This window comes from Eutrema salsugineum, unplaced genomic scaffold, assembly GCF_000478725.1.
Source record: "Eutrema salsugineum unplaced genomic scaffold, Eutsalg1_0 scaffold_3, whole genome shotgun sequence".
NCBI classification, from domain to species: domain Eukaryota; kingdom Viridiplantae; phylum Streptophyta; class Magnoliopsida; order Brassicales; family Brassicaceae; genus Eutrema; species Eutrema salsugineum.
Window position 1 is genome coordinate 6,539,508 of NW_006256756.1, and position 14,984 is coordinate 6,554,491.

Consider the following 14,984-nt stretch of genomic DNA (forward strand, 5'->3'; position numbering starts at 1 on the left):
AAAGCTGCAAACAGTAAGCAACGGCTGCAAATTCATCTCCGTGAAATCATGGCCGGAGAAATTAAGACCGGTGATATCAGTGACGCTATGGATGGAGATCCAGAAGTAAAAAAAGGAAACAATCCAGAAGTGAAAAAATTTATTGGTGGGAAACAAATGGAGACAAGAAACAAATATCAGTTGAGAAGCATGTGACTATGGAAAGAAGAGAAGATGTGCTTTTTATGCCAATCTTAGCAGTCCTAAGTTCTGAACTTTGCGTGTTCTTGCTTGAATATGTGCCAAAGAGTTTGTGCTAACCCTTAAAACGCTTTCATATAATTTCTTTGCTGACTGCAAAAGCATACAAATAACAACGGGCATGGGAACAAAAGAAACAGCTCAATAAGGAGAAGCAAGCAGCAAGAAAAAAACCTGAATTGCTCCACGAGATTCCTCCAACTCAGCATAAGCATATTTCAACATTTCCGAATCTGACATTAGAGAGTGGACAATGTAGACACTTAGAGAAATATAAAAGGTTCGAAACAATATATAAAGCAACTAATTCATAGACATAATGAAAGAAAGGATATATTAGATTTACCAGGAACGACTTTAAGACCTCGCTGAAATTTTTTGATTGCAGCATCCATGGAACCAGATTTTATGTGCCACTCAGCATAATGGTATAGTAAGCATATTCCAATCAGTGTCTTCAGTGTACTTCTTGCATACCCTATATACGGCTCTGGCACCGTTAAATTTTGGTTGATACTCATTTACAAGTCCTTTGGCCTGTTCATAGGATAGATTAGATCATCCACCAACCAAACATAGCGAAAGAAGTTCAAGAAACCATACAGAATTTGTAAAACAAAAGGTTACCCTGGTTATCTTATGTGGTATAGATGCAAAGTATAAGAAGGTGCTTGCTATTGCTGAGGATAACAATACCCTTTTTAACATTTCTCCTAGGACTGACACACTATCAGCCAAAGAGAATCCCATCATGGACTTTTACCGTAGTATAAATATATGTGATAACTGTGCATAGGGAGATAAGTCAAAAACCACTCCATTGTTACAATGAAGAAATGTCATGACATGTGAAAACGAACAAGGGAATCAACAGTATAAGAAACTATAAAATGAAAGTTTGACTCAACAATGATTCAACGACGCATTACTCTTTTCAACGCCATTTATAAGAAACTACAAGAAGTTTGAATAGAGCTAGATAGGATTGGACAGAGTTTTCTATTATTTCCAAGCCATGTGAAAACCACAATTTGAAACACGAAGTGCTTCCATCTACTTAGTCGAAGTACACACGCATATCCGTTATACCTGTGTAAAGTAAAGATCATGAGATGGATAAATACAAATACAGTCTGTCAAGACGAAGAACTACCAGAGACGGACGTGACTACAGTTAATTAGAACGCAGAGAAGCTCTAGTAATTTGCAATTTTTTTTATTGTTAGCAACTATATTTCGAATTAAATCGAACAACTCATATCTTTTACTACACAGAACTATTAGCGAAATATTTCCATCTATTTATGGGACATGTACACAAAACTAAAATGAAAAGAAAAAAGGAAAAAAAAAGAACACAATAGAGCCAAAACTTCTGTAGCGAAGCGATATCAATATAACTAAGCATAAACTCAAAAGCCTTTGTGGTCTCCTCTTGACCCTCTGCTCCTTTTTTGTGGTAGACCTTTCTGATGAACCAAATGTAACATTGCATACGAGAATAGGATGTTTGAATTATATTCAAGGAGATGGAAAGACTTGCAGTTGTAGCTAAGCATATGAAACAGTGAGATGGAAAGATCATGTATTGACTCTTATCAACGAATGAAAAAAGGAAAGCATCTCATACCAAAGAGGAAACTTGAAGGCAGGTCGAAAAACAACAGCTAAATATCTGTTTTGTAGCATTATCGTTGTTTACAGCCATCTGTGCCTCCACATATTGCTTCCAATATCTCGCCAATACAGGAGCTAACAATTAAGTAAACTTAATAAAACAGAAAACGTTTTAGCAAAATTAGACGTTTTACGTTGGTGATTAGAGAGCTTCTCCATAAGAGAAGATGGTAGGTATAAAATAAGGTTGGGGGGAAACATTGACTGATTCCCGTTAGTAGAAATGTAACTGTAACTGTAATTTCAATATGTTGAAAATGATGGTGAGATTCATAGTACTTTTTTTATTATATTTTTTTATTATTATTTTTAGGGTTTATTATTTGATTGAATCAGCGGGCTCCTATACACTAGCTTCGAAGCAAAAATTATTCATCAAACAGAAGGGCTTATTATTTGATTTAATAATTTTTGCTTAAAAACTAGTGTAGGCACTGATTCTTTTCTTTTTTTTGGTAACAATAGTGTAGGCGCTGATTCACTTGAAAGAAAATAACTGATTGTTGATTATCTTTGTTTGAAACTATAGTACTGTAGAAGGCTATGTTTTCCTTCTTTTGTGTCAAAAATTGATTAGTTTCCTTGGTTCTTTATGTTAAACTTCTGAAGAGAAAATATAACACGAATGTTTTGTGCTTTTTCCAGGATTATCTACTGCTGAGGTAGTTCTGGTGCTCATGCAGTTTGTGGAGGCTGTGGATATTAATCTCCTTTAGAGATATGATGCTCTTCGTATTAGTATAAATGGTGTACATAATCAGATATGATACTGACTCGTTTTTTGACCTTAATTATCCCAAATGAGTTAATTTTTTTTTCAATTGCTTAATTCATATAACATATTTGTTAATATGTTTAGTCCCGGCTCCTTCTGATTTACTTCATTGATTTTCAAGATGTTCAAATCAATTTATATAGTTGGCTCGCATATGATAAGTATTTATAATACAATGATGCCTTGTAGATATCTCTGTTCCTTTTGCTTTACTTCATTGAAATTTAAGATAATCAAATCAATTAATTTAGTTGACTTAAGTATTTATAATACAATAATACTTTGTTACTGAGGGTCAGAATTCATGTTATGTGTTATATATATGCAGATCCAAAGTCTGCTAAAAAGCAGATGAAGAACTTTCACTTATAAATGCTGTACAAGCTGGATAATACATTTTACTTTAAGTTTCTTATAGACATCAAGTATGCATGGAGTTATTTTTACTATGGCAATGCATACGTATTGAGATTTTTTCTTAAGTTTTATGGTATATCTATTTTGTTAGATTTCAATATATATAGTTGTATTCTGAGATTTAAAAAACAAATACCTATTCACTAAAACCAAGACACTGACATGTAGGTGGAAAAATGTCTAGGGTTTGTCTATTATGTTTCCTAAAGTAAAAAATGCTCAAGGAAAGAAGATCATGAAAATATTTTGGTGAATCAAAATTATATGGACTATATTATATTAGACTGGAATTTATGCTTAAAAACAAACCCATGACTAGAGAAAGAGCTGCAACGAGTACGCTTTTATACTCAAAGATCATTTACAATCACAAATCGTAATGGTGTGACACAAAAGCAAAAAATGAGTGGCTTTGTGAGCTTGTAAAGGAAGATTTTTCAATAGAAGATAATCTCTACTCAACCATAATTTGTTTTAATTCCTTTTTTTTTTTGTGCTTCATTCTCGTTTTAGTTTTTATCTAAATTTTAATGAAAATACAATCTATTAAAATCTGGTATAACTATGAGACAACCGTATAAAGAATGCTTTTCAACTCATATTAAAAAAAAAAGAGAAAAGATTGTTTATATAATCTTTATAAAGAAAATATCTGGAAGATAAGAATATACATACAAATATACAACTCATATTATTTGATACTTTTGGTAAATTTTTATTTCAACCCATTCAAAATTTCAAAAAGTTGAATTAATTATAGATATGCAGAAAATATAAAATCTAGATTTGGAAGACAAAGATTTTTTTCTATTTCTGTTTATTAATATTTTATACAAAATTGGTAAACAATATTAAAGGATAATATCACTGTCTTATCTAGATACATTGAATAGATAAAAAAAAAATCTAGAGTTTTTTATTATTAAAATTTGGATGGTGAAGATTAGTTTTACTTGATCTAACGGCCTATTTTTTAATGTAAAAAACAACACATGATGCTCATAAAATGCAATTTAAATAGCGTTCTTCTCTTTGTCTTTTTGTACTCACTACCAAATACTAAAAGATTGTTGTATACTATTACTCCAATCACTTTCCATTCATATTTTCATTTCGCGTTCTTCAAAAGGTACTCTCAATTTTTTGTTGCTTCTTTATAATATATATATATATATATATATATATATATATATATATTCCATGAATTTGTGTTGCCAATAAGTATGATTTCTTTCATTCTTGTTCTTTTTTTGTTTATAATTGTCTCATGCATGCGTTTTTATTGTTAGAATTGAGATTAACTTTTATTTATCTGAATTTTAAAAGTATGATTGAATAATATGTTTTCAGATCTGTTTTATTAGTTTTATTTTTCTTTGAAAAGTTTGATCCAATAATCTTGGATTAAAAGTTTATCTTTGTTTATGAGTGTTATTTTTTTATTTTTTTATTTTTTTTTCTTTCAAAAAGGCATGGATCCTTAGTACAATATTGATGATTAGAATTCAAATCTAAACATATTGTTATACGTTTTAATGTAGTATGCTCTCTTTTAAATATTGACAAAAAGTAGATTGAACATTTCTAATCTTCTATATGTTTTCGAAGTTAATTAAGATTGAATATATATATATATATTGTTTTGTTGTGATTTTATATATTTGAAATGCTATTCAGTTTTGATAATCCTTTCTCTAAGTAGGTATCAATGTATGATGAAGAGAATCTAACTATAAAATGAGGCTACTTTTTTTTTTCCTAACGTAAAATATTGTTGTTGTTTGTGTTGTGATTTTATATTTCTAATTATTTACTTAGATTTGATAATCATTTTCTTGAAGCAGTTATCAAATTATGATGAAGATAATTTTATTTCTCAAACGATGCTTTAAGCGATAATAAATAGTTTATGTTTTAAACAGTAAAAAAAATGGTCATTTGATCATTGTTGTTTTTTTATACTAGGGCTTCTCACCAAACACCATATATGCGGTCTCTCGGTTTAAAATTTACAAAAAAAAAAAAAATTGAAAACTAATAGAAATTCTCTACAAAGTTTTCATGATGTCCATAGAAACCATGCACAAAACCCAAATGTTTTGAACTACTATATTTTTAATCTTATCAGAAGAAAAATAAATAGAGATTTGTTTGGTTGTTTTAGATAGTTCATGTTTGGCTATAGTGGCGTAGTTTTATAACTATTGGGGTTGTTTTTTTTAACAATTTGATGCATTTGTAATAATAGAGTACAAGAAGGTTATAACAAGCATTCTTTATCTGGCAACCCTAGAGGTTTGTTTTTTTAACCCTAGAGTTTAAGCAAATAAAAATTGATTGCTTGTACAACATAGAAAATGAATAAAATTGTTATGTATATTCTACATATCACTGTATATAGGTTTTTATGAATTCAAAAATCCATCTAAATTTCATCTTTATCGTTTGGTTTTGAAAAAATTTCCTCTACTTGATGCCTTTTATTATGATTATTCATTGCATATATTTAGTTTCTCATATCTATTTTTCTTCTCATGAACTTCACGGTAGTTTGATGGTAACTAACTTTTCATCATTGTTTTGATATGACTTTTTTTTAGTTGCAATGGATAAGTCGTTGTATCCAACTGAGGCTGAACTGCTCAAAAGTTTTGACGATGATCATAATCAGATTGAAGGCACATCGTCACCAACACCTCTGATGGACACACCATTTTTAATGGATATTACAGAATCTGGTGGTGTCAGTGATGAAGCACATAACACAACAATACCTTTTCCTCCAATGGATTCATCATTTCTAACAGATATACCATTTCCGGAATTTGGTGGTGTGAATGATGAAACCCAGAATGCAACAGCATATGTTCCTCGGATGAACACACCTCTTCTAATGGATATACCATTCTCAGAATCTGGTAGTGTCAGCGATGAAACCCATAATACAGCAACACCTCTTCCCGTGATGGTAATGCCAGTTCAAACCATTACACCATTCAATGACTCCAACAAAGATTTTTTGCCTTCTGATGCTGGTCCTAGTATTGGTGTTATCAAAAAAGGACGTGGCCGACCAAAGGGTTCGAAAAACGTGAAGGGAAGCCGGAAGAAGCAGAAAACTTATGCTGCCAATAGCAGAGTGGTTATATCAAACCCGAATTTTAACTCGGGTATAATGGAAGCAGAGAAAAAAAATGGAAACCAAGAGGTAGTTGATTTAGTTCTGATGCGGTTTGAATCACTTAGACGCCGGTTATGCCAACTAAACTGTGGAAAAAGCGTGCTTACAACAGCACTTACCAATTGTAGGAACTTGGGTGTTAGGACCAATACAAGGAAAAGAATCGGCCCGGTTCCTGGAGTTGAAGTAGGCGATATATTCTACTTCTGGGGTGAGATGTGTCTAGTTGGGCTTCACATGCAGATGGTCGCTGGCATCGACTACCTGACGGTTAAAGACGGCGCAACAGAAGGCCCTATAGCTACGAGTGTCGTAACATCAGGACACTACAGTGATGAAACAGAGGAAATTGAATCTTTGGTATACACTGGACATGGTGGAACAGATAAGAATGGGCAGGCTGTTGATCAGAAACTTGTGAGAGGAAACCTTGCATTGGAAGCAAGTAAAAATAAAGGGAATGAGGTTAGAGTGATCAGAGGCGAAGAAGACCCCAATGACAAGAAGAAAAAAATTTATATTTACGACGGGCTCTACATTGTGTCTGATTACTGGACAGCGATAGGAAAGTCTGGTTTCGAAGAGTACAAATTCAAATTGGTGAGGAAACCAGGTCAACCTTTTGGCTACATGAACTGGAAGTCAGCAGAACGATGGAGGAAGTGTAGCTCGGATAATTCAAGAAAGGGTTTAATACTTGCAGATATTTCTCAAGGACGCGAGGCATCATCACCAGTTCCGCTAGTGAATGAAATCGATGAAAACAACAAGGAGACACCCGGAGATTTTAGCTATGGAAACAGTCAGCTTTTCATGAGTAGGACGCTTGATCTGCATCATAGATCTATCGGCTGCAGCGATTGCTATGGCCGACCATGTTCCATCCATGAAGATCCAAAATGCTATTGCATCATGAAAAATGGTGGGGAATCACCATACCTAGACCAAATTTTAGTATATCGGAAACCGATGGTTTACGAATGTGGTGATTCATGTGCTTGTCTTCTCGAATGCAAACTAAGGATAACTCAGAATTATTTGAAAATCCGGGTCGAAGTGTTTAAGACAGAGAAGTGTGGCTGGGGATTACGTTCGTTGGAGCCGATCCGAGCTGGAACTTTCATCTGCGAGTTCACTGGTATGCGTAAGATCATAGAAGAAGTAGAAGAGGACGATGAGTACGTGTTCGACACTTCTCGTTTTTTTAACCCGTTCAGGTGGAACTGCGAACCGGAACTTGTGGGAGAAGATTGTTGGGAACAAGTCTCTGAGGTTTATAACATCAAGTCGCGATTGTTGATCAGTGCAAGAAGGAATGGGAATGTGAGTCGGTTCATGAACCATAGCTGCTCCCCAAATGTGATGTGGCAGCCTATTGAGAGTGAAGAGAATCGTGAGCCGTGTATTCGTATTGCCTTTTTCGCTATGAGGCATATTCCTCCATTGACTGAATTGAGGTACGATTATGGAATGTCTCAAGAGGTTGAAGAAGAAGATGGGACTAAGGTTTCTAAAGGCAGCAAGATTTGTCTCTGTGATTCTGAAAAATGTCGTGGTTCTTTTAGCTGATTTTGGACCTTTTATTTTATTTTTTTTAAATAATCATTTTTCTTGTATTTTCTTATCATTTTACTTTTTTTTTTTTTGCTTTTCGGATGTTGTGGATCTTGTGGGGTACTTTTTTTTGGGTTATTTTATGATATTTTTGAACAAGGCATCATTGATCAAATAAAGTTGTAAACCACAACAAGATTTGTCTCTATGATTGTCAAATATGGTGGATCTTTTGAGTGATGATTTGGACTTTTTTTATATCATTTCCTTTGTGTTTAAGTATTTTTTTTGCTTTTTGGATGTTTTTTAAAAAAAATTTTAAGGCATTGATAAAATAAAACTGGTTGGCATTTTGGATCAGACTTTTTTGTCCAGATAGTTGGGCTTCCAAATCAGGCCAAACAACCCAAGAAATCAACATTTTTTCTAATATTGAAGAGAAAAAAGTGAGAAAAAGACGGGAGAGGACCAAAAAGAAGACTCTGGTTGTTCTTCGTCAAGACTTCTCGAAGCCGCTCTCTCTTTCCTTTGTTTGATGGTTTTTTTTCTTCTATGTTATTTTAATTTGGGTTGTGAATTAGGATTTTTTTTTTACTTTCTTATATCTTTTTCGTTCATCTTTTCCTGGCTTCTAACTTTTCACTAGTTTAGATTCTTACCCATATATTCAAATCTAACCACAAGGGTACATGATAACATTTGTCTTTGCAGTCAAGCAGAGTTGTATCCATTAACAAAAAAGTATATTCCCTGAGAATTTTTTTTGACTTGAGCTAGTACTCGAACCTTGAACAATTTAATTTGTAATCAAAAGATCCACAAGGTTCTGTTTTGTTGGAAGAAGCCTAGTGTTGAAGAACTTAAATTCTGAATCTCTCATCGTCAAGCTATGCATTACCAAGCTTCATAGCTAGATAATAGAGAAACTAAAGGTTTTAACGATCACGGATCACGGTTTCAATCTTGCAAGATTGTGCTATCTCTTATAGTATGACCCTCATTACGAAACCTGTAACAGATTTGACTGGAGAGAGCGCTTCAGTGACTTTGCTGGATATTCCAAAATTGCAACACAAGAGTCTTGAGAAGCTATCTCATGCTTTTGTAGAATTAAACCGCAACAAAAGAGTCTTCTAAAGGTTAATACAGCGATTTAAGAGTATTTTTTTTTCTGCTGTTATCGTGCTTTGATCACGACTTCGGTAGAATTGTCTGGTCTTTATAACAAAAAAAATTCCAACCTTATCAGATCAAACTGCTATGATTCTTTCTTTTTCCCTAGATTTTCTACATCTTTTCTGGGATAAAGCATCTCTGAATAGAAGTTGTTTCGAAGTTGAGGCATTGCTTTTTTTAATATGAAAATCTTCTTGTTATCATTGCATTTAGGATTATATATTCAATCTATGAATATGATGATCTTGTTTCACAAAGATATTTACTTGGGATTTGGTTTTTCTTCACAGTAGTAATGTCGTTGTGTTAGTGAACTATGAATACAAAATCTAAAGGAATAGCATGGTATGATAGAATCTACTGTAAATTGGAAATGATTCTTGTGGAGGTGGACAGTTTAACTTCTCAGGTACTTACTGCTAGTTTCTAAAGTACCTTCGCTGGGTTTCCGATGTGGGTTTCCTTGGGATATGAACATAACGGTTTGGTGGTTTAAAGGATGTAGAGAAGGACATAAAGTCTCTTGGTTCTTATGATGAAAAGGGTAATGTTTCTTTGAATTCAAGTGAGCCTCCAGGATTGGATTCTATAAGGGATAAACCAGAATAACTTACGGAAGATCATCGTTTGGGCATTGTAGAGCACAGTGATCTGTGATCATTAACTATATGCCAGATGAGATCCTCTACGGTATCCTCTCATTTCTTCCCATCAATCTCACTATCAGAACTTCTGTCTTGTTCAGGCGACGGAGGCATGTATGGTGCCAGACACCTTGTCTCAACTCTGTCAACGTTTTAGAAATGACGGCTTAAAAGAGATGAAACTTAACATGGTATACAAATAATGACTATTTTAGAGATGAAACTTAACATAATATCAAAACACTTTCTAAACTTGAGACTATATTTTCAAAAGAAAACTCAAAGTACTTACTTCAATGGTAATTTTGAACCCTTATTTAATAAATCAAACAAAGTTTCCATAGATATAGTTGGATTTAGATACAGTTGGTCAATTTTAATATACAAAAGATCTGTCAATATTTGCATAGAATTTGTTAAAATCTTTAAAATTTGTAAAGAGTTTTGGGTAATTAAGAAATTCATCAACGATCAAAGATTTGAATAGTTTAATTTTGTTGGCTTTTCAAAAATAAAACCATCGATCATAGGGAGAAAAGTCAATAGTAGAATTTGGCAAGAGAAGGTTAAGTCTTTTAAATGTATTAAACCCTTAATTGAATATATTAGAACTTTAAAGATTTTAGAATTAAAGAAATTCTTGAAACTCTTATAGTTTAAAAAAATCTGATCTAATAAAGACTGTAAAAATAGCCAATAATAAACGATTTAGATATAAGATTATAAATAATTTGATAAAATTAATTTTTAAACCTTGATTAGATAATATCTTGAAAGATTTTAAAAATAAATAAAAAGTAAAAAATAAACCATCATAGGGACAAAAAGAGAAAGTAAATCTTTGTAAATGTCTAGTACAATTTGATGGGTTTTAAATAAATTCAAATTTATAAAATCTTAGATGGGACAACAATATGATAGAGGGAAATGAGCCACAAGCAATCAACAATCTTTCAAACATATATACATCTAATGTAATAAAAGAGTATATTGTGTTAATGTAATTTAAGAAAATGTTGTAGACAATTTGACTTTAAAGTGATTGGTAGCAATTAAAAAAAAGTACGATTTTATTTTGGTTACTTTATAAATAAGACATCGCAGAAAAAAAAAGTTGCAAATTAGTTGTTGTAATTTTTTAGAAAAGATTTACAGGTTTCTAAAGTAATAAATCTTGATTGGATAAACTAAAATTTTAAGGATTTTAAAATACAATAAAAGTTTATAAAGTCTCATCATTAAAATAAAATAAAATACCTTAAAATTAAACTAAAAGATACTGAAAAACAATAAAAATAACAATAAATTAAAGATTTAGATATGATATTACAAATGAAAAACTGATAATATTATTGAGGTTAAACATGAGTATAATAAGCATACAAATGGTGATACTTGAGTAGAGATTTTAAATGATTTTAATATATATCATAATACAGATAGAGTTTAACCTTAATTTAAAATTTTAGTAAATGTGTCTTTCTATAATTATTTTCATCTGTAAGTTTCTATCTCTGACAGAAAGGTGATTGTTAGAGACTTTAAATTTATAATGTATTTTTTTAAAAATTTACTGTAGCGAATTTGCCTTGAAAAATAATAAATGGTGATTTATAAGACAAAAGTAAAGTTTTTTTTTTGGTAACTTTTAGAAAATCAATCATCGCATGAACAAAAAGACAAAGTTAAATTTTGTGATTTTTTTGTTTTGTTTTTGTTTTGGATTACTAGGAGGTTTTGGGCCGAAATATGTAATTCCCACGCCCGAACCACAACATGTAATATTAGTTTCGTCTCAAAAGTTTTGTCTGAAATCTTTACCAGTTGAGCTATTAGCTCTTGGTAACTTTGTGAATATTTAGTAGAATATTACAAGTTTTAAAAGTACTAAGTCTTGATTGGATAATTTAGCACTTGAAAGAATTTAAAATAAATACAATTTATAAAGTTTTTATGGGGCAACAGTAAAGATATCGAGAAAGGAGGCACAAACAGTCAACAATTTTTCAAACATATTTAACTCAAAAAGTTATAATAAAACAGTACATTTTGTTAACGTACTTCAAGAAGATGTTGTAGAAAATTTGATTTTAAAATAAATTGGTAGAAAATCAAAAGAAAATAGTTTAATTGTTATGAATAATTAATATGAATGCCCATTATAAGACTCATATTATAATGAGGTTTAAAATATTTTCTATTTCCTTATTTTATAGGTTTTAGCTTCCTTCTCAAATCTTTGTAATACTATATATACTTCTCATTATTCATGTAATGAAACCCAACAATTTCCTCTATTCTCTTCTCTTTCTTTTCTATTCACAACACGTTATCAGCATGATAGTCTTTTTTTGTTCTTCCACCAAAAAAGTGAGATTTAATTTATGTTTGTATTTATATTATTCTGGGATGATAAGTAATACCTTCTTCGAATCAATCGTTCTGGTAGGCTATGCCTCCACGATCATAATCATATGGTAGACTATGTATCCTCACGTCGTATTTATATAAAGTGCATGGTCATCATTATTGATGCTTATCTAGAATAATGAATATTGATTGTATGATCTTTGTGTCTCTGATTAAGGAGTCTTGATAAAATTCTATAGATAATGAGTTCTTTATAAACAAAACACTATTTTAATTGGTTATATGAATTAATTAGGGTTTTATGATTTTATCATAAAAATCATTCATTAATGATTTTATCCTAAAAATCATTCATTAATTCCTTTTTTATTTTACAAATCATCATTTCAATTTTAGTCTTTTGTTTGATGGAATTTTGCCCTCGTAATCTTGTTGCTTTTGTAAAATTAATTATTAAGAAATTGATAACTCATTAATTGGTAGCTTGATAACTGAAAGGTTCATATGGTTAAGAAAATCGTAGATGTGGTTCTCTGTTTTTGAATAATGAACGAATTGTTAATTTCTGATATCTCCCAAAAAGTTATGTCATATATTCTATTAAAACAAAAGCACTTTTAGTGCATGTTCTAAACACACCTAATAATTTTTTTTAATAAAATTTTGTTTGTAGATCAATTTAATATTAACCTGAATAACTTTACTTTTATAAAAATAGATTTAACTCTGAATTAAGGATATGTGTCAAAAAAATATTTATAATACTTTTATTTATTGCATAATCCATGAAATGTAATTTGGCTTCGTCACAGTTCCATGAAGGTGGAAAATTTGACACTGAAATTTGAAAGTTTCTTCGATACATAATATAAGATACTAAAGTACAGGGACATTGCAAAAGATTTCTCTAGAGTGAAAGTTAAGAATGGAAACCACACTTTCTTCTGGAGGGATAAATGGAGTACAATAGGATGTTTGTTCGACAATATTGGCCCACGTGGATGTATTGATCTTGGGATCCCCATCACTGCAACTCTGGGGAAAGTGATGGGAGTAAACAGGAGCAAGAGACACCGAAACAGAGCATTGATGCAGGTAAAGGAGGAAATAAAAGCTGCAAAAGATCGTCGAACACAAACAGAGGAGGATATAATCCTATGGCGAGGAGCAGGAGATAATATAAAACATGCTTTGACACAAAATGTTCTGTTTTGTTGTACATTCACAGTTTAAACAGATCGACCAAATCCTTGTTTTTTTTAAAGACTCCTTTAACGTTCTTTTTCAAAGAGAAGAATCTTCTTTTTCTTTGCGTTAAAGAAACTAGATGGTCTCTTTGAGAATATATTGATATTGTTTTCTTCTAGTTTAACATTAGTCTTATACAATGTTCTAACGCACAATTCCTTGCGAATGATCCTGTAAAAATGCTGTTGCAATAAAGGTAGTCTTATATTCAAGTCTCTTGCTCTTGAAGGTAAGTTTTAAGATGGGAGTAAAGTTCATGGAGTTTTCTTATATGCTCACTTAGTGACAGTCGTTTGTTATTGATATTTAGATTGATACCATAATCTTAGGCCTTGATGAAAAAGCCTAGTGTTGAAGATCTTGATCTCTAACCGTCAAGCTATGCATTACATATTTAATCTCTAACCGTCAAGCCTAGTGTTGAAGAAACCAAGCTTCATAGCTCGATAATAGAGAAACTAAAGGTTTTAACGATCACGGATCATGGTTTCTATCTTGCGAGATTGTGCTATCTTTTGTAGTATGACCCTCATTACCAAACCTGTAACGGATTTGACTGGAGAGAGCGCTGCAGAGACTTTGCTGGATATTCCAAAACTGCAACACAAGAGTCTTGAGAAGCTATCTCATGCTATTGTACAATTTCGGTGAGGTTTATATTATGAATTAAACCACTACTAAAGAGTCTTCTAAAGGTTTATGCAGCGCATTTAACATTTTTGAGAAACTTTTCAAAATCTTCATAAGTAAAAGAATCATCTAAAAGTGCAAGAAGTGCCTCAGATAGCAAACGGTTCACATCCCGAAACTGCATATCGGTTCTTTGTGTTAGCATCTTTTTAACCGAGTGATACAAAATACTGTAACTCTACAGAAACAATAATACAAATCATCACTAAAACCATAGCTTCAACAAATATTTTATTGTGGTTGTATAAGATTAACACTAAATAAAAAACACTAATTATAGCGTTTGAGCACAATAGAGACATTATTGTTGTTAGAAAGTGTAGGAAGCTTCTGAAGCAACTCTTCAAACATATTTGCATCATCAGAGGGGATGATATATTGCAACCCTACAACCAACGTCTCAAGTTCCTTTCGTTTCTCAGCACCATTTCCATGAAGGGAGCCAATATTTTCCACACATCATCCTTATCAATGCAATGTGACGTCCAGCAAAAGTGATCTCCAACATTGATCTGGATCCAAGCCTTGTGAATCTAAATATCTGTCCAAATATTTATGCTATAGAGCATGCATAGAAAGTTATCCCAAAGAATACTAACACAATTGTACGTGATTTTACAAAATTTTAATTCTATATATAGATTAGCCCAACAAAGCGTGTGAAGACAAATGCATGATTCTTGGAATGTTTCTTACTCAGTTATAAGTTTGCATGGTCTTATCTTTATACGAGAAAATAAAATATTAAAAGGTTTAGTTCTGGTAAAGATACCTTTATGTTACACTAGGACGTTACGTTTGCTATTAGCTTCTTTAATCCAGGTGAATTTTGGAGTAACCTTGATATACCAGGAATAACAGATCGAACAAGCTTAGTTCAACAATCAAAGTTTGGACCTTGAGCGTTGGGAAAAGAACTTCACAAAGTTCGGCGAGAGATAGAATCTAGAAAAACGATGAAAATGTCAGCCTAATGAAACATAATAATGAATCTATTTGCATATATGCATAT

General features: G+C 31.9%; 1 protein-coding gene and 1 pseudogene across 1 annotated transcript; one reads left to right on the top strand and one right to left on the bottom strand.

Moving 5' to 3' along the window:
- Nucleotides 1-5,714: 5,714 nt before the first annotated feature.
- LOC18015252 (histone-lysine N-methyltransferase, H3 lysine-9 specific SUVH7) lies at nucleotides 5,715-7,859 on the top strand. The gene has a single exon (XM_006396971.1). It carries the CDS (start codon nucleotides 5,715-5,717, stop codon nucleotides 7,857-7,859), a length of 2,145 nt encoding a protein of 714 aa, XP_006397034.1.
- A 6,897-nt stretch (nucleotides 7,860-14,756) lies between these two features.
- LOC18014971 overlaps nucleotides 14,757-14,984 on the bottom strand; it is a 1,513-nt pseudogene continuing 1,285 nt past the window's right edge.